This window comes from Dendrobium catenatum, unplaced genomic scaffold (assembly GCF_001605985.2).
Source record: "Dendrobium catenatum unplaced genomic scaffold, ASM160598v2 fragScaff_scaffold_998, whole genome shotgun sequence".
NCBI lineage: Eukaryota > Viridiplantae > Streptophyta > Magnoliopsida > Asparagales > Orchidaceae > Dendrobium > Dendrobium catenatum.
Window position 1 is genome coordinate 1,152,861 of NW_021319460.1, and position 19,401 is coordinate 1,172,261.

Sequence of the window (19,401 nt, forward strand, 5' to 3'; positions counted from 1 at the left end):
GGACTTCTAATTAAATGATGACACGTGAATTTTTTCTAGCATGACCCAATGACCTGGCCCGATCCAAAGTGTGTATAAATTCACTTTGCACATGCACTGCGTATAACTTGTACATTGTATAAAACCTAATTATAACTTGCAGTACGCATGTATCCTTTGCATAGTAGCTCTCCTTTGGCCCCTGTCTCGATGCTCTCCTCTTTTTATTTTCTTTTTCTTTTTTTTTTGTGGGAAAGGGATATCTACCCGCTGCCACCCCTTTAAGAGGTGAATGGCGGTGTAACTAATCCCTCGGCGAGCCTACCAGCAAGCAATCCTACAGGTGCAGGACCCACAGTTATTTTCTCCTCACTTAAGGGGTCAAACCGCATGAAAGAGAAATCGAACATGAGTTGGAGGGTTCCCAATCATGCTCGCACCTCAATAGTTGTTGTTATAGTGAGTCCCCTCAAACTTAACCATTATTTCTCTCTCTCTCTCTCTCTCTAAATTCATGAGACACAAGTAAATTTATTTTTATTTTGAAAATTTAAACTATCATTGAATTTTTTTTTGTTATTTTAAAAATTATAAATGTATTTATAAATTTTAATGTAATTGAAGTCGATAAATTAAGTAGCCCCAAGGGATAGATGAGCATCTTCTTTTGATGGAGCAAGTAGGGACAATACCCTCCCAAGCAAAAATTATTACGTGCGGAATCTAGATTTTCGCTAGACTCTAATGTCTGGGCTTCAATCAGGCAGAGCCGCGTGATTTTTTTTTTCTCTTTTGCACTGTGTAAGAGAGAGAAAATTCAAAAAAAAAAAAAAAAAACCTATGTTGCTTCACTTGATTTGAGTCTAAGAAAAAAAAAAACTACATCCAAACTCCAAATGTAATAATCTCTCCATCTCAAGAGCAAGTTCTTCTATGGATCAAGGGTGACTGACCAACTAGGACAATTACTTTTGTGATAAATACCTTTCTCAATCGAGGAAAATTATTAGGTCCGGACATCTAATTAAAATTTGTCATGTAGACTGTGCTTTACCTGCACTTTATTTAGGCTTTACCTACGCTTTTGACGCGCTCGACTTAAAATTCCGCGGACACGTGTACATTCCACATGTCAATATTTTATTGGTGTCCGGACATATCTCTACGTCCGGTGACCGGACCTAATAATTTTCCCTCACTCGAACTCTTCCAAGATGAATGCCGTATTTAATTAAGCTCTTATGAGGCTGAGCTCTCTTAATCGAGAGCCAAACAAACATGTGAAATAATTAACATTCAAAAAGAATAAATAGATAGTATATACTTTCAAGACAAAATCTTATACTTAATTATGATAGATGAATTGGATAATGATCATAAGATTTTCAATCTATTTTTTTATTATTATTTTCATAAATAAAAATTTAATTCTAATCAACTAAACAAATTTTAATTTCTCCTTAATTACATAATTAAAATTTCACCTAACATAATTTTTTTTAATATTTATGTATATGCCAAAATGATGGAGCTTATGGGCATCCCCCTTCTTCTCACTTGGATTCTACTATATGTGATTTTCAGCTTGGATAGTGTCCAATCCATATTATTCCTATCTCCCCATTTCATTTGAAGGTATCTAAGCTCCAGTTTTTATTACATTATATGATTTTAGGTTGTATTATATGCCTCACATCTATACTTTTATTTAATTTTTCTTAGAGCTTTACTTATTAGATTATAATATTTTTATTTACATTATTTGATTAATGAAATTCGATATATAAGAAATTTTGGCTACTCGTAACTTCAAAACTTCTCCTTGAAACTTTTGAGTGAATTAAAATCACATATCCCATATACAAACGTCGAATTCAAAACCTCTTGACGCAGAATGCTGTCCGGAGACTAATCAGAATGAAACAAGTCAGCAGTACTGAGCCGCAATGCCGCGCCATGGTACCGAGCACAAGGGTGACGTGACACATTATGATTGGTCTCCGTACAGGGTTCGGCATCCGTACAGAATAATTAATCATTGACTGATAGCCTAAGCTCCTAACCAACATATCAAAACATACTTGAAAACTTTTGAACGAGCTTAGCGGAAGACAATGACATCGACATGTCCATAAAATACCAATATTAAGATAAAATAAGCGCATTATTATATCTAAATTAGCCTTCATTAACAAATGGTGATAAATTATTTAATTATTTTAAAACTAATTACATAATTAAACACCAAGTAAATCTCAATGATTTTTATGATTAAATTAATCTCCATTAGCCTAATTAATCTAATTAATTAGAAAAATCACTATGAACACCTCTATAAGTATTAGCAAGTTTAAGAAATAACTCATTGCATTTTCAACATTCTAAGGAAAATTGATTATGATAAGCTATAAACATAAATCTCAAGTGAAGTATTCTACCTATATGGAAAGTTATCAACCACCAATGGATGGGAAAGTATACATAATATTTGGTCATTTGGCTCATTGCAAGCGAAATTAGCTCCTGCTGCATAATTACAACGCTAACGGCTCAACAGATACCTGACAGTTCAAAGACCAATCAAAATGCGCCACATCATCTGGTACACAGCAGTACCGAGCACCGGTTCCGAGAAAAAACATGACATGGCACATAATTATGATTGATCTTCGAATGTTGTCCGGTGTCTACACATAACAAATTTTCGTACAGAGGGAAAATACACGACCAAAGAAAATTTATTATTCAATTGCTATTATGATTATAAATTATGTATCTAACCTTTACTTGAACATTATAAGCATCCTCCAAATTAATCTAACCATAAGAACATGGTTCATACTAAAGCTAATGCTAAGACTTCATTTGAGATAACTTTTTTACTATTTTCTAAAACAATTTATAAGAATAAAAATTTATTGTTTCAGAACATAACTAAATTACTAGAGATAAACAATTATTCTAAGATTTTAATTATACTACAGCCTTATTTTTCTGAATTCCAGATTATGTTTCAGACAAATAAAAAGGCACACATTTCAAAGTACTCTATGCAAAATTTCTCTCAAAATCCCTAAATGTGTGTGACTGATGTCTCTGCAACATACAAAAAAAATGCAAATTTATCCTAATTTTTCGACAACGAAAATATAAATTTAATCGAAAAATTCAGAAAATCTTCATATTGTTTAAAACTGAGATAAGCAAAATATCACCTATCTAGATCCGGACAATTTTCAAAAACTAGACCGACAGAAAAAAATTATCCGAGCAGCTCAAATCGAACTTTCTCTCTCTAGAATCTCTCCCTTTCACTCTCTAATGCTGGCTGCCTCAAATAAATGAATCGAATGAACAATCTTTTGGAATATTTCAAAATAATCAAATTTACAATTAGAAAGGAGTAAAAAAGTTGTCCCAAATGAGAAGCCTAAAACTAGGCATGAAGAAGCTATTGATGCAATTTGTATTTCGAAATACAAAGTGCAATAAGATAACATGTAAGATGAATAAATAAAAGGGAAACTTATAAGGTAAGAAAGGTCTATAAATATCACAAGTTGCTACACAGTGCAATAAGAAACATTAATAGAACAATAAGATGCCACTACTGAAGTAAATATTAACATGCAAGACAAATAAATATATGATATGCTTTGCATAATGTAAATGTTGTGTTCGGGTGGGTTCAACCCGATCCGATTTTTAAAATAGATCTATTTGTTGAATCCGAATCCGATCCATTTTGGGTCCGGTTTACTAACAACAACAACATCAAACCTTTATCCCACTACGTGGGGTCGGCTACATAATCTTTTTTCTCCAGTGTGTCCTATTAAAAGTCAAATTCTCATTTAAATCTACTAAAAAATATCATTTATAATATTTTCTAACCAAGTCTTTTTAGGTCTGCATCTACCTTTTTTAACATAAGTCAAATCTAATACCTCTACTTTCCTAACCGGGTCATCGGAAGGATGTCGTTTTATGTGATCAAACCAGCAAGGCGACTCTCTCTAATCTTATCTTCAATTGGAGCTACTCCAACCTTTTCACGTATATATGCTCATTTTGTATCCTATCTCTAAGGGTAAAGCCAATCATCCACCTGAGCAATCTCATCTCTACCACACTTAACTTAGTATTATACTTCTCTTTTAATGGTCAATTTTCAGGCCGGATTCGTATTGGGTTTTCGGGTTGTGTCAAATATTGACACTCCTAGTGAAGATCATAGCAGAATTAACCAAGCAGAAACCATGGAAAATTATCCAAAGATAGAAAAAAATAGGTAACTAGTAATCTACTAAAAATAGAAGAATTCCAAACCTTAAATAAGAATCTCTCTTCAGTAGGCAGAAAGATGCAAACCGACAAAAGTTAAGTCGCATTGATAATAAAGTCATCAAATGAAAGAGTTACATCAATATCACTGTGGCTGTGTCTGCCTTGATTGAGAGGCACCATATCCGCCACCATAACCAATAGTCCCACCAGGAGCACTAACCTGACCAGCTCCATAGCCACCTCCCTGAGTAGGCTCAGCCCTCCAAGCATTTGAATAACCGGCGTTTCCGCTGCCATCGTTATAGCCTCCGGTCATGTAGCCAGCGCCTCCGCCCTGTTCACCATTACCAATAGAATTTCCTGCTAGACCACCGCCACTGCCACCGCGACCTCCACTGGCACCATATCCAGCCTGATTTCCATAAGCTCCTTCACTCCCTCCACCATACCCACCATACCCATATCCCTGATTTCCATAGCCAGGGGACTGACCAGTCTGTCCTGAGCCAGGTCCTCCATATCCTACATTTGCACCATAACCAGCAGATCCATAACCACTTGGAGCTTGATTATTCCATGGACTCTTTGGAGCACCTGAAGAACCACTTATATAGCCAGCTCCAGGGCCACTCGGATTTCCATAGGCTCCATTACTTCCATAGCCTCCATGACCTCCATAACCAACACTATTGGTTGCTGCTCCATAACCATAGGCAGGACCACCATAGCCTGATGAACCATAAGGATTGTAGCCAGTACCACTTCCTGCTGACTGCATGTACCTACCAGTACCAGCATCCACTCTATTGTCATAAGAACTTGTGTTTGCACCTGAACCACCATAGGACTGATAACTTCCACCGCCGCCGGAGCGATTACCAGCGCTGCTAGGATTTGAGTCTTTTGGAAGGGCGCGTTTGACCTCCACTGCTTTCCCTCCTAAGTCATGAAACTGCTTCTGCACCACACGATCGACAGAATCCTCTGAATCAAATGATACAAAACCAAAACCTCTTGGCCGCTGGGTGTTCTGATCATACATTACAACAACATCTGTGACAATGCCAAAAGCTTCAAAGTATTCGCGGAACTCCGAGTCTGAGAGGGTAGGGGGAAGCCCTCCTACAAATATTTTTTTTGTCCTAATATTGCCACCGCCGCTGCCCCCACCTACATTTCGAGCCGTATTGTTGTTTCCTGATCTAACAACGGTATGTTGCTCCTCTCTTGACATTGCCCTTTTAGCTTCCACCTAGATAAAGAAAAGAGAAGCTGAAGAAATAATGGACTGCATTGCAGAAACATACTCAATACTCAAAATTGACCCAGTATAGATAGTGTGAGCACTTTTATGACGTGTTTAGAGCCACTTGAATTATTATTGAACAAACAAAACTAAAAACAAATGCCTGCACATCAACATCAGCAATTAATAGTTGACGGTCACAAAAAGAAAACAGGACAAGCGACCAAGAAAAACACCAGGCAATCAACATTAGTTAAATCGGAGAACACAGAAGTGTGAAGTTGTACATAGGGGTGTAAGTGAGCCGAGCAGATTAGTGAGTCAACTCGAACTTGACTCGATAAAGAGCTCGTGAGCCGAGCTTATCGAGCCTCGAGCTCGTCTATTAAACGATCTCGAGTTCAAGCTTAACGAGGCTAGACTCGTGAGTTGACTCGATTGATTGTTAGGAATTTGCTTTTAAAATAATCACTATTTTCATTAAATTTGAATGTTTAAAAAAAAATTAATGACTAAGGCTACAGCAATAAATAATTACTAGAGCTGAAGCAGCTTCTATAAAAAATATATAAAACATTGAGGATATATTCCCAAGGAAAAAAGTTGCAGACATTAATCACTCCAATTAATTAGTTCAAAGTCTTTTCTCCACGGGAAAAAATGCAACAAAGTCTTCTTCTCAGTTGTGATTGCGACAAAGTCTTCTTCTCAATTGTGATTGCGACTAGTTCTTTTGCGGCAAGCTCGTAAGCTGGCTCACGAGCTTGCCTTTATTGCACAAGCAGAACTCGAGCACAACCTTTTAGCTCGACTCAAGCTCGAGCTTAAATTTGAGCTCTCAATTTGGTTGGCTAGCCGAGCTTGAGTTAGGCATGACTCTGCTCGACTCAGCTCATTTACACCCCTAGTTGAACATGATGGCAGCATGCATCTTCCAAAAAAACCCTAATAAAAGATTGGCTTATTGATGTCGTGAACCATCGCAAAGCATCCAAATTAATGTTTTAGCAGGAGGAAAGAAAGGTAGGTTCCACGTGCATAAAACTCCAACCAAAATAGAGATCCAGAGGAAAGTTGATGTGCATAGCCTTAACTTCGCATTACTAAAAGAAACAAAGAAAACTAAAAAGAACTCCAAAACATGGCAGTGAGGAATTACAACCAAATAACAATCGTATCAAACTATATTGATGACTACAGAAACAAGCGGAGTGAATTCTAAGTTCAAATTAAGTAAAAAGTTGGCAAATGCAGGAAACCGGCTGAATCATGCTGTAGAATAATGCATAAGCAAGCAATAGAAGCTCATAAAAATCAGTATAAGAGAATAAAAGCCAAATCTACTCATGGATAGCTGGCAGACATCTCCACATAAAGAAATCAAAGCAGACTTTTACCACAAAGACCAAGCTTACCTCTATGCTCAAGTAAAATAAAAGGTACAGAACAAAATAAATTAGCATGAAAGAAATATTAACCTTGAATAGAAATTCATCAAAAAGAAACCAAAAGGATTGATAACCATTTAACAATGATTTTTATTGCAATTTTCACAATGAAATGATCATTTATGAAATCATATAAAAAGATATTGACAAATATAACAAAGATTGAATCTAATTCCGGAGAATATGGGGATATAAATAAATAGGCTGATGTAACCTAACATATTAAAATAAAAAAGCATAATAGATTAATGAGATGATTATGCAATGAGTTTGAGAGAGTAATATGGATGAAATATACATCAGATGAACTTTTCTCCTCATAAGTGGAGAATTACCACTCTCCACCTAATCAGATTTTCATTTTATGGCATTCAAAATCAAGATCAAAACCTTTCATTATTTTTTTCATCATTAAAACTAAAGGAATGTTAAATTTTTAGAATTTCTAAGATCATTTAATCATCAATTAGATGCATCAAAATTTTTAAAATGGATGGCTTCCATTGCATTGGATGATAATTGTAATTTCAAAGTGAAGATACTGTAAAATTGCTTGGAATCAAATACATGAGTTGTTGATAATATTTTGCATGTAATTTAATGGCATTGATTGGTGCAATACATGTTTGCAATGGCAAATTTGTGTGTGTGTGCAAAGCAAATCAATTGGTATTTTGAGTTAATTTCAATTCGTGCAATAATCAAGTGTTTTCCTATCACAGTATGCAAATATAATTCATTCCTTACAGTTGCAAAGGATACTACTTAAAGTAATGTCATTCGCAATCTAGAAGCCTATTAACAATCCATCATCCAAAATGCCAGAAAAATGATGCATGACAAATACTATTAAACTCGGGTACCAACTGAATTTACAAAAAAAATCGAAATAAACTTAATCGGTAAACGCAATGAGGATCCACAATCTATATTCTTTTAAAGTTTCACGCCGTAGATAATCCACGGAGACGACAGGAATCCTCCGTGGAAAAACAAAAACATTATAACTACAACCAGCAAAAGTTTCATAAAATTGGAAGCAGAGCGAAACTGAAAAATCTTAAAAACAATACGAATTTTAAAACAACAACAATCCATTGCTTAACACATTAAAAACAGGCTCCGAGATTAGATCAAGCAAACTCCAATCGCCATGAAAAAACACAGCAAGCAAAAATTCTACGGAAAATGAGAGTATCATAATGAACTAAAATTTTCTAGGAGAAAAAAAAAATTATAGAAAATGTTCCTCACCGTGCGGCCGTCAATGTTGTGAGCATCTTGAAGGACTCGGTCGACAATCGAAGGATCCGCGAAGACGACGAATCCGAAACCCCTTGGCTTACCGGAGATTTTATCCCTCATCACCACAGTCTGCAGGACATCTCCATATTTACTAAAGTAATCGGTCAGCCTGTCTTCCGTTGTTTCCCACGAAATTCCCCCGATAAAAAGCTTTCCCTGATCCGAATCCATCGATCCCTTCTCCCTCTCAACCAAGAAGACCGGCTGATGCTAGGGTTTTCAGGGCAGATATCGCCGCCGCTGCGGTAGGAAAAATCTAAGCGAAGAGAAGAGAACAAATGGTTGACGATTACGAAGAAGAATATGAAGAAGCCTTCAGCCTGTTATTCAGATGTAGGAATGGACGGCTGCGATGTTCCCAATCGTGACGATAACGAGTAGGGTTTGCGCTTTCTGTAAGAAATTCGCACCCATTGGAAAATTAGGTAAATAAATTTTGAAGGAAATTATTAAATTGCAAATACAAAAAGTATTTGGGGAAAAAATATAAAAGAGCATAAATTCTAGATTTGTCAATATTAGCTAGCATGCAAATATATTTCATTGATTTTAATTTTTTTAGTCAAATTAGTGGCATTTGTTTGATTAATAATTATTAAGATTAAAATTTTGAAAAAAAAAAATTGCTATGATTGATCCATTAATTCAATTGAATTTAGCGACTTGATTTTAGTCAACAATATTTTTGTTATTTATTTGTAAACTTAATATTTGATAATATATTATGAACTGCGCCTTATTTATTCATAGTAATTCACATAAATCAATAGTGTGATTCTTCTCATAAGAGGGCTCTACTAGGGTTTTAGTGCTTCCCTCTTCTCTCCCGCCTTCCCTTCCCGCCGTCTTCTTGGGGAGGGGTTTTTCCCCTCCTCTTGGCCCCTGATGGCTTCCTCCTCTTACATTGCGAACTTCCCTCCGCTCACTAGCGCTGGAACTTCAACTTTATCGGCGCCTCCAGGCCTCAACTTCATCTCCAAACTTACAAATCAAGACCTGGTAGCAAACGATTTTACTGTATGGTTCATACAACCCCACTCGAAGATTCCTTTTTATGCCGATGATCTTGCGCTTGGAGTTCCCGACTGGAATCTCTCTCTTGTTCGCTATTCTGTGGGGCCGAGACCTACCTACCTGAGTTTGCAGAACGTCATAAATAAGGTTTGGTCCCGCAGATGTTTGATTTGATCTCCTTTCCCTAAACGACGGTTTTTTCCTCTTTAAATTTTCCTCCCCGGAAGATTATGAGGTGGCTTGGTCGGAAGGACCATGGTTTTTCTTTGGGCGCCCGTTTATCCTTCAAAAATGGACTCCCAAATTTAAACCAAAAGAGATGATTTTATAGCTATCCCCATTTGGATCAAGATCATAGATTTACCGCTAGCTGTCTGGAATCCTTTTGGTATTTCAAAAATTGCAAGCTTCATTGGACATCCCTTGGCAGTTGACTCCCTTACAGCTCGGAAAACTCACCTCACTTTTGCGCGGGTGTGTGTTCTGGTCACTAGCAAATCGAACTTACCTTATGTTATCCCGATAAACATGGATGGTGATGATGTTGACTTAACTGTTTTGTATGATTGGAAACCTACACCGTGTCCTAGTTGTGGTTCTCTAGTCCATCCTCATAGCCTTTGCCCGAAAAACCCTCAACCCAAACCTCCATCTCTTCCTCTCTCCCGTGGTAGGAGCAAAAGCAGAGCTAGACCTCCTAAACCCCAACTCCCGTTGCCCACCAACCAAGCCCTGCCTCCCATTCCAAATACCTTAAATTCCACCCAACTCATTTCTACCCCCCAGCATGCCCCTTCTCATCAAACTGCTAACCCCCCAATCTCCTAAACTGTCTTCCCCCAACACTTCTGTTAAGGACACCATTGATACCCCTTCCCATAACTCCCAAACTCACATGCCCCCTCACACTGTTCTGAACAACCAATTTGCTTCAATTCCTAACCTAAATTCCCCCCCTAATGAGTTACCTACCAACGACCCTCCTCCCAATTCTAATTATCATAATCTTCCAACTTCTCCTGGGAGAATCGGTGCATCCTCTAACAATCCTATTAACAAATCCCCACCTCCCTGGCTAAATCAACCAGCCAACTCCACCACTTCCCCAAATAAATTTGCAATTCTTGAGTCGGAGGAACCACCTAACTTACAGGAGAATTATGAGGTGTCTTCCAGTAATAACCAGTAACTTTCTGAGGAACCTCCTGAGAATCATAATAAACCCAAGACCCAACAATCAAAACCCCCAAGATCCAAGAGCGCCAAAAAAGCGCAAACCAACTCCAAATCCAAATGACCTTGCCGTCTATAGGGTGCTGGAATGTCAGGGGTTTTAACAGTCCTGATAAAGTCTTTACGTGTAAGAATCTTGTTACAGCCCACAGCCTTGATATGATTTGCATCCTTGAAGCTAAACTTCCTCTTGTAGCTTCTTTTGATCCTTGGTTTGATGCCTCTCACCGGGTTTTTCATAATGAAAACTCCTGTCATAACGTCTGCTCTTCCGCTCCTGGAAGAATATGGCTGAAGTGGAATCCTCTTTCTGTTACTTTCAACCCCTCTATATTCACCCCACAACTGATCCATGGCACCCTAACCTACAACTCCTCCTCTTCCTTTTTCTTAACCGTGGTCTATGCTACTAATACTCCTGCTGACCGTGCCCCTCTTTGGGCTATGCTCTCTGACCTTGCAATCAATATTAATTCCGCATGGCTTATTGCTGGAGACTTTAACTGTTTTAGGGACACCAAAGATAAATTGGGGGGATCTCCTCCTCATCACAGTCAGATGAATGAAATGAATAGTTGGGTTTTTGACTTTGGATCTTTAGACCTTGCTTCTACTGGTTTGAGCCCTATTTATATTAAGCTGGATAGAATGTTCATTAACAGTGCTTGGCTGGACTGTTACCCCAACTCTTTTTACAAAATTGAAGCTCCTAGCTGTTCTGATCATTCTCCTTTTATTCTCAAAGTTGGAAATAAATTGAAGTCTCATGACATATTCTTATTTAAGAATTACTGGATTCACATGGAGGGGTTCTAGGATACTATTATCTCAGCTTTCTCTAAGCATACCGCTGGAAGTCCCATTGCAAACCTCTATCATAAACTTAGGCTGCTTAAATATGGCTTGAAACAAAATGTCTGGAGCAACTCTGATTTTCTTAAAGACAAAATTATGTGCCTTGAAAACAATCAAAAACTTACCCTGGAACAGATTCAACTATACCCGATTGATACTCAGTTAAGTGCCAACCTCAAACATATAAACGCTTCTTTAGCTTTCTTTCATAATGCCTGGACTTCCTGGATTATGCAAAGAGCCAAGGCCAATTGGATTTCGAATGGGGAAGATGACTTAGGATTCATATATGCTAGAATCAAAACCAGGAGTAATATCAACAAGATTAAGGAGATCTCTACCACGGATGGTCACTTTTCTAGTCATTCTAATATTGTTAATGCCACGGTTTGTTACTTTAAAGAGATTTTTAACTTTCCTAATCCGACTAACATTAATTCCATTTCCATTCCTAGAGGCAACATCTTTCCTGATAGCCTCTCTCACGGCCTTGTTGCTCCTGTTACCGATCTGGAAATTAAAGAGGTGGTTTTTGTTGGGGCATCTAGTTCTGCCCTGGGACCGGATGGTTTTACCTTTGAATTTTACAAATCTACTTGGGAGATCACTGGTTTCTATGTGTGTCAAGCTATTAAAAATTTTTTTAGTAATGGTACCCTCCCTAATTCTGTGAAAGCTACGGCTATTGTTCTTATCCCTAAAAACCCTCATGCCACTCACATTACTGACTATAGACCTATATCATTATGTAATACCTTCTACAAAATTATTGTCAAGCTTCTTGCTAATCGAATGAAAGAGATCATGCCTCTCATTATCCATGAGAGTCAAGCTGGTTTTATTAAAAATAGGGTTTTCTCGGATAATATCATTTTGGCTAAAAAAATTTTGAGGGATTTTGGCTCTAAAAGGATAAGGAGTTCTTTTGTGCTAAGCTTGACATCAAAAAAGCTTTCGATTCTGTGTCTAAAAATTTTATTATTGCTAGATTGCTTGAGAAAGGTTTTCCCCATATTTTCATTTCCTGGATTAAATGATGCATCCTTGATGTTCCTTTTTCTATCTGTATTAACGGTGCCTTAGAGGGTTACTTTCAATCCTCTTCTGGACTTCGCCAAGGGTGCCCTCTCCCTCCTCTGTTGTTTGTTATTGTCATGGATGCATTCTCTTATGCACTGGATGATGGGAGATTTTCTGGTATTTCGAATGGACCTAATGCTTACAATCACTTGCTCTATGCTGATGATGTGCTTGTCTTTAGCCCGGCCACTCTTGCCAATATCCTTGCTCTAAATGAAACTTTGGATCTCTTTGATGCTTGCTCTGGTCTCCAAGTTAACAAGAACAAATGCTCCATTCTTTTCTCACACTCTTCTTCTATGACTGATGACATCAAAAGAGCTCTTGGCTTCACTTCCTCTGAAGTTTACCTGAAATATCTTAGCATTCCCATTGATATCAAAAGACTGTTTTCTACTCACTTCCAACCACTACTGAGCAAAATTTTTGCTCTACTTGCTGGTTGGAAAAATCAAAATTTTTGCTTTTGCAGGTCGTATCCAATATCTCAAATTTACCATTGCCAATACTATAGCATATTGGATACGAGGTGCGATCATCCCCAAAAGCTGCTGCAAGTGTATTGATAAAATGTGCACCAAATTCCTTTATCATGGCTCTGTCACCGAGATACAGGATGCATCATTTAAGCATTGAGCATTTTTTTAATTTATTTTACAAATCTATCATTTATAGAAATTTATAAGCACAAATTTCAGCATAACAAGAAATATAAATATATATGAAATTTATTAACAATAAATTCAAGCCCAATCAATATCCACCTCACAAAGCTCTTACTACATCTGCATCCAGATTTCCATTGAGTGGCTACTGTGCTCCCCTCCCCCTTCGCAAACTCCATTAATCTCTCCTCAAAATTCTCTCTTTCTTCACACCACCGCCACCATGTCGACCTCAGGCATCGGCGGCGGCCTCTTCTCAAGCTTTCATGGAAGCCGGACTTCACCGTTCTATGGCGAGGACAGAGCCGCTCTCAGCAAAGCAGTCTCCTTTCCCCTTCGAAGCTCCAAGCCTTTGCGACCTTCCCCAATCATGAAGAACGTCAATGAAGGCAAAGGTATTTTCGCTCCGGTGGTGGTTTTCACCAGGAACATCATTGGGAAGAAGAGATTCAATCAGCTCAGAGGAAAGGCCATAGCTCTTCATTCTCAGGCATGTCTTTCTCTACACAAGCAAAATTACTTTCTTAAATCCTTCTTTTTATGATTTGGAAAGAAGCGATGAATTGAAATTTTATGTTTTTAGGTGATTACTGAGTTTTGCAAGACCATTGGAGCCGATGGAAAGCAAAGGCAGGGGTTGATCAGGCTGGCCAAGAAGAATGGAGAGAAGCTTGGTTTTCTAGCTTAAGAAGGATGGAAAAAAATTGTTTTTTTTATTATTATTATTTAAAGAGTTCTTCCCCTCTATTTCCACTCCTTTCAATTTGAACTGATGTAATGTAAATTTCTAATATGGAAGCTACAGTAACAGATCTCTGCAAGCTCATTGTTTGACTCTGAACAGAGTGAAATATGCTATGATTTTGAGGGAATTTAGATTTTTTTTTGTTCAAATATGAGAGAGTTAGTGATATAAATTTCAGATGAAAAAGGTTAGAAAAATATTTGTGTTGAATGTGAAGTAATAATCTTGTGGTATTTTTTCTTCTTTCTGTTCTTCACTTTCATTGATAGAACAGCAAAAGAAGCTGAGGAACAGAGAGAACTGCAAATAGATAGAAAGAGGCTATTAGAAGAATAAGATCTTCTAATCAGGCTAAATTGATAGGTCAAGTAATAAGCTAATGTCTTAGTTTTTAGTAAAATGTTCAGTTGTCATACACACATAGGCTTCGTTTGAGACAGTTTTATTATTGCTTTATAAAACAATTTTTTCTAATTCAAAAGTTATTGTACTAAAAAGTTGTTTAAAAAACAACGAAAAAACTGTCCCAAAAGAAACCTTAGTGATAATCTAAAATTGTTCGGTTGTAGCATCCATTCTTTCAAATCAAATCAAACTTTGGAAAGTATCTTTAAACATAGACAATCTGTTCAGTGAGAGGCTCTGTTATGTGATGGTATTAATACCCATTATAATCAATCCAACATTGAAGCTTAGTTTGGAACACCTTTCTTACTACTTTTTTTTTTCAATTCTCAACTTTTTTTTATCATAATTTTTTTATTTAAAAAAAAACTATAAATTAAAAGGGTGTTTATTATTAACCTCTAATCATTACTAATGACACCACATAATGACCTTTCAAATCATTTTGTCTAAGTGATCATTTAGCTATTCCTACATTAAAAAAAAATCAAAAAATAATTTTTTTAATCCTTTTCATATATAAAAAAATAAAAAAGAAAAAAATAATAAAATCAATGATGTTTACAAGTATATTCATCTAAATGATGAAATCTTGTAAACATCATCATTATTACAGATTTTTTTTTCAAAATTTAGACAAAAAATTTCCCCAAGATGAGGAAAAACCCATATGGACTTACACTGCAAGAAAACAAATACAATAACCACAGACAAATAAATATTGAATAAGAAATATATATATTCCAGAGAAAAAAACAAAATATTCCATTTTAATTGTGATCTCATAGCCACATAATATCCAAGACTGCTGAAGAAAAATAATAATCCAGAATACAATTTTAGTTGCACAGCAATGCTTAAGCGAGTGGGACAGCTTTTTTGCTACTTTCTAAAACGATTTTTTAGTAGAAAAATTTCTTGAATTAAATTTTTTTGAGTATGAAAGTTATTTTAAAAAGCAGTAAGAAAGTTGTCCCAAACAAACAGTGCTTTTTATCTTTTACACACTGTAACGGCCTCCCCTGCTAGATTTGTCTCTTCTAGAATCATCCTGCAAATTAACATGAAAAGATCAGAAGATGAGTAGGATCAGTGATAACTTTTGATTTAGGCTTCGTTTGGGACGGCTTTTTTATTGTTTTTAACTAAAAAACTGTTTTAAGAAGCAGTAAAAAAACCGTCCCAAACGAAGGCTTAGTGAATGATGTTGACGGCTAACATACATGGTAACTGTATAAGATCTTGTCGGCAGTGTCGACGATTTCTTTCCACTTCCTTCCAATGCTCATCTACAGAGAAATTTGATGGAGAAATTGTAATCAGAATCATAAAAGAACAATAATCCTATGAAACTTTATGTTCCTTCTATCTAACCATTATGCAGATTCCATGTACTCTTCTATTAAGGACTATAAATCCTCAAGAGATAAAGCTAACAACCTAATAGGTCATCACAAAATTTATACATTTCTGCAAGAAAGTACGATCACTGATGACTTGTGGCATTGCATAGCTTGAATTAATTAGCATTTAAAGCATAATTTCATAAAGTTTAGGCAGAAATATTGTGAAGTGATTAGCATCGTTATATAGGACTTATCAAGGAAATAGAGATCCTAAATTGCAAGCTAATACTATATCAGTCCAATGGAAAACAAGTTAATGGACAAAAAGATGCAACTAAATAATTTTAAACACCGAAAAACCATGAAGGAAATAGAATTTTCTCTCTCCACTCCCTCCAAAATAGTGTTCTCCAATCTGTATTGTTGAATACATATTTGTTCATGGATGATACCTGACTTTACAGGTAGGTCTACCCAGTGAGTTGGAACCTATAAATAAAAATGGATAGTGTAGGAAGAGTGGAGAAAATGAGTTATAAATATTCAACAAGCAAAGCATACTCTATCAATAAAAGAGAAATCTCTAACTCCTTCCAATTATTCATCATCCCCTCTTATTTATAAAACTCTAAGGGTCATAGAAAAGTCTACGCAGAGAAAAAGGTAAAAATTACAAGCTAACCACAAATCTAGACACATGTCGCCTCCCGACGGGCTGAAGGTGGCAGAAGTCTATGGGTTCTTGGTTGAGTTCTCTAACGAGCTGGGTGATGGAGAGTAGGTTCTGGGGTGAATTTGCGAGCGAGTCTTGAGAAGTAGGACACCCACGAATGGCAAGTGATTAGGTGTGGTTGACGGGTTGTGCAGACGATTTCGGGTTGCCTTGAAGGTAGAGGCGAGTAGGACACAACGAGAATTGAAAGCTTTAGGATGAGCGATAAGAGCTGAATGATGTATTGGACCCCATACAGCTAAGCTTTCCAAGCTTCAAGGTGAAGGCTCTAGGAGAGGGCTAGCGACTGAGGTGGTGACGAGTGATGATGTGCTTGCTTGACAAGGGATTTCAATTCACCTCGTACAAGGCAAGCTTCTTGGTAGGTTTAGGTGAGTGGAGCCCAATGATCTCCTCTGACAGTTTCGAAGGTACCCCTCTTGAGGGCAAGTGTCCTTATCATGACTCGGTAGCCACCTGCTAAACGCCTGTAAAGTCATGTCTGAGTGAACATGCATGATATTGTGACCGATATTTCAATAACAAGGTTTTAATTTGTGCGTTAGGTTTAGTTTTAAATTTCTCACATTTCAAAAGGGTTGTAGTAGTTCTGTTCATTTAACTTTCAGTTTAGGTTAGTTTTTGAATAAAGTACAAATATTAGCAAAACTAAGACATCTTCAACAAGTTTAATTCATTGTTACTATAATTATTAATAGTTTACATAATTTTTGACAAATTGATAAATTTGTAAAAAATTTAACTTATAATTAAAAAATATATGCATTTCTCGTAAAATATAGTGCATAAAAATATCAAATATCATTCTTTTAACTCAACAAAATAGAGCATTTATTCAAAATAGTTCAAAATTTATGTTTTATTGCATGTTATTGATATACAAAGCTCAAAAAAAGATAAAAAGGTTTTTAATAGTTACATATAAATATGTATTGACTCTAAAAATTTTGGCTTAGATTTTTGTTTGTATATGAAAATGCAGAATATGAAAATGCAGAGTTGAAACCCATCCAACAAAAAATTTCAATTTTATGTTCACAATGGCAGGACCCCCAGAGAAAAGGTTACATGTCACAAGGAAGATAAGTGATGTGCATGTCACAAGAAAGATTATGTGATGATGTTAGCTTTTCAGAAACAACTTACGATTGCACAGTTGGCACATCAATCATAGTTCTTGCATTTAAATTGGGTGGTCCGGAAATATTTGAAAAGATGTAAGAAAAATTTAACTCTTAAAATGTAATCATTTGCCATAATGAACCCAAAACACTATGTCCTCAACCATCTTGATGCAATCCTGAAAATCCATACTCATCGGATTTATAAATCAGGTGTATTTATATTAATTTAGTTGTTTTTCCTTGGTTTTTTTATTTTAAAGATGCCTATGATATAAAAATATGATGTGCTCTTTTAGTATTTTAATCATGTTAAAGAGTTTGGTTTATTGCTTAAAGCTAATGCCTACTCTATTCTCACGGATTCTCCAGTCAGTTGTTTTCAATTCTCGGCATATATCTTTCATTTGGTGACTTATGTGATTGATCTTTTTGATTTACATATTTTGTGATTGATTTTATGCAGGTAATTGAGATTTAGCAAAGCCTTATAAAATCAAATTTTCCTTTCCATGGTGTAGATCGTATTGTTGGTTTTTTTTTTTAAGGAATCTTGTTAATTGTTATATTCCAAATTTTTAATTTTTATATTTTATTGTTTAGCATGAATATTATTTGTTTCTTTTTTATTTTCTTGTAAAAAGAGAATATTTTTATCTAAGAGTTAGTGTACAATGAATGTTGATCTTTTGTGTTTGTTGTTCATCCCATCCAAGATTTGCAATAATGAACCCAAAACACTAAGACGTCCTGCATAAAATTAGCATCATATATTATAGTTGCATCATCATAGCAACCAAAAATATAACATATTAATTGCTTTAATAAAAACTCAATAAATGATGCATATCAACAGAATCAAGTTAAGTATGGTTCTAGACAAATACAAGGTAATTATCTTGAGGTTCAAAATAATATTTAATGAGATGTATAATCTTGGACGATTTTGTTAGTTGATCAGTAATTTGAAGGACTTACTTAGAATTATCATATACTAAATTCAAAAAAAAAGTTGAAATAAAATTAGTAAAACATGCTCAATTATTTTAACAAAAATATTATAAGCAAAATGATTTCAAGGATAGCAAAAAAAATATAATTAAAGAGTAATAGTTACCCTTTGAATGTTTTTTAATATTATATGATAGCTATATGTCTGACAGCTTCACTTGATTTGCCTTAAACTAATTTGCTACCACTATACTACAACAACAACAACAACAACATCAAGCCTTTATCCCACTACGTGGGGTCGGCTACAAGAATCCATTTTCTCCATTGTGTCCTATTAAAGGTCAAATTCTCGTTCAAATCTAATAAAGAAAGGTCATTACCAATATTTTCTAACCAAGTCTTTTTAGGTCTGCCTCTACCTTTCTTAATATAAGTCAAATCTAATACATCTACTCTCCAAACCGGGTCATTGGAAGGCCGCCGTTTTATGTGACCAAACCATCTAAGGCGACTCTCTCTAATCTTATCTTCTACTGGAGCTACTCCAACCTTTTCACGTATATTCTCATTTCGTATCCTATCTCTAAGGGTAAAGCCACTCATCCACCTGAGCATCCTCATCTCTGCCACACTTAACTTAGTATTATGCTTCTCTTTTAATGGCCAACATTCAGCACCATAAAGCATTGCAAGCCTCACTACCATCTTATAGAATTTAATCTTAAGTTTGAGGGGTACATTTCTATCACATAACAAACCCGATGCATTCCTCCACTTCAACCATCCAACTTGAATTCTACTGATAATATCCCCATCTATTTCACCATCACTCTGAACAATAGATCCAAAGATGATATCATCCACATAAATTTGAACAATGAGTATTTTCTTTCTAAATTTCTTTAAGAAGAGAGTTGTATCCACACTTCCTTTTTCAAAAGATCTTTCAAGTAGGAAAGTGCTCAATCTCTCATACCAAGCCCTA

General features: G+C 35.9%; 3 protein-coding genes across 3 annotated transcripts in view; 1 reads left to right on the forward strand and 2 right to left on the reverse strand.

The window, feature by feature from the left end:
• Nucleotides 1–4,259: 4,259 nt before the first annotated feature.
• Nucleotides 4,260–8,566, reverse strand: LOC110106689 (heterogeneous nuclear ribonucleoprotein 1). The gene is made up of 2 exons (XM_020836663.2): nt 8,215–8,566; nt 4,260–5,518 (listed from the first exon to the last, which is right to left on the reverse strand). Exons 1-2 carry the CDS (start codon nt 8,434–8,436, stop codon nt 4,409–4,411), a joined length of 1,332 nt encoding a protein of 443 aa, XP_020692322.1. The 5' UTR covers nt 8,437–8,566; the 3' UTR covers nt 4,260–4,408.
• Nucleotides 8,567–13,215: 4,649 nt separating this feature from the next.
• Nucleotides 13,216–13,996, forward strand: LOC110106690 (protein PROTON GRADIENT REGULATION 5, chloroplastic). Its single transcript, XM_020836665.2, has 2 exons — nt 13,216–13,602; nt 13,696–13,996. Exons 1-2 carry the CDS (start codon nt 13,336–13,338, stop codon nt 13,798–13,800), a joined length of 372 nt encoding a protein of 123 aa, XP_020692324.1. The 5' UTR covers nt 13,216–13,335; the 3' UTR covers nt 13,801–13,996.
• Nucleotides 13,997–14,977: 981 nt separating this feature from the next.
• The window catches only part of LOC110106685 (eukaryotic translation initiation factor), a 22,843-nt gene continuing 18,419 nt past the window's right edge, over nt 14,978–19,401 (reverse strand). Inside the window, exons 4-5 of the mRNA XM_020836657.2 lie at nt 15,486–15,551; nt 14,978–15,313 (exon numbers count right to left, since the gene is read on the reverse strand). Of these exons, the coding sequence (XP_020692316.1) occupies nt 15,263–15,313; nt 15,486–15,551 (117 nt within the window). The 3' untranslated portion in view covers nt 14,978–15,262. The remainder of the gene's footprint in view (nt 15,314–15,485; nt 15,552–19,401) is intronic.

Excerpts from the sequence above, each read along its gene's own strand:
- LOC110106689 (XM_020836663.2), bottom strand. The coding sequence starts at position 8,436 with ATGGATTCGGATCAGGGAAAGCTTTTTATCGGGGGAATTTCGTGGGAA. Across the intron at positions 5,519-8,214 it reads ACAACATTGACGGCCGCACG|GTGGAAGCTAAAAGGGCAAT; the intron begins GTGAGGAACATT and ends TTCTTTATCTAG.
- LOC110106690 (XM_020836665.2), top strand. The coding sequence starts at position 13,336 with ATGTCGACCTCAGGCATCGGCGGCGGCCTCTTCTCAAGCTTTCATGGA. Across the intron at positions 13,603-13,695 it reads CCATAGCTCTTCATTCTCAG|GTGATTACTGAGTTTTGCAA; the intron begins GCATGTCTTTCT and ends TTATGTTTTTAG.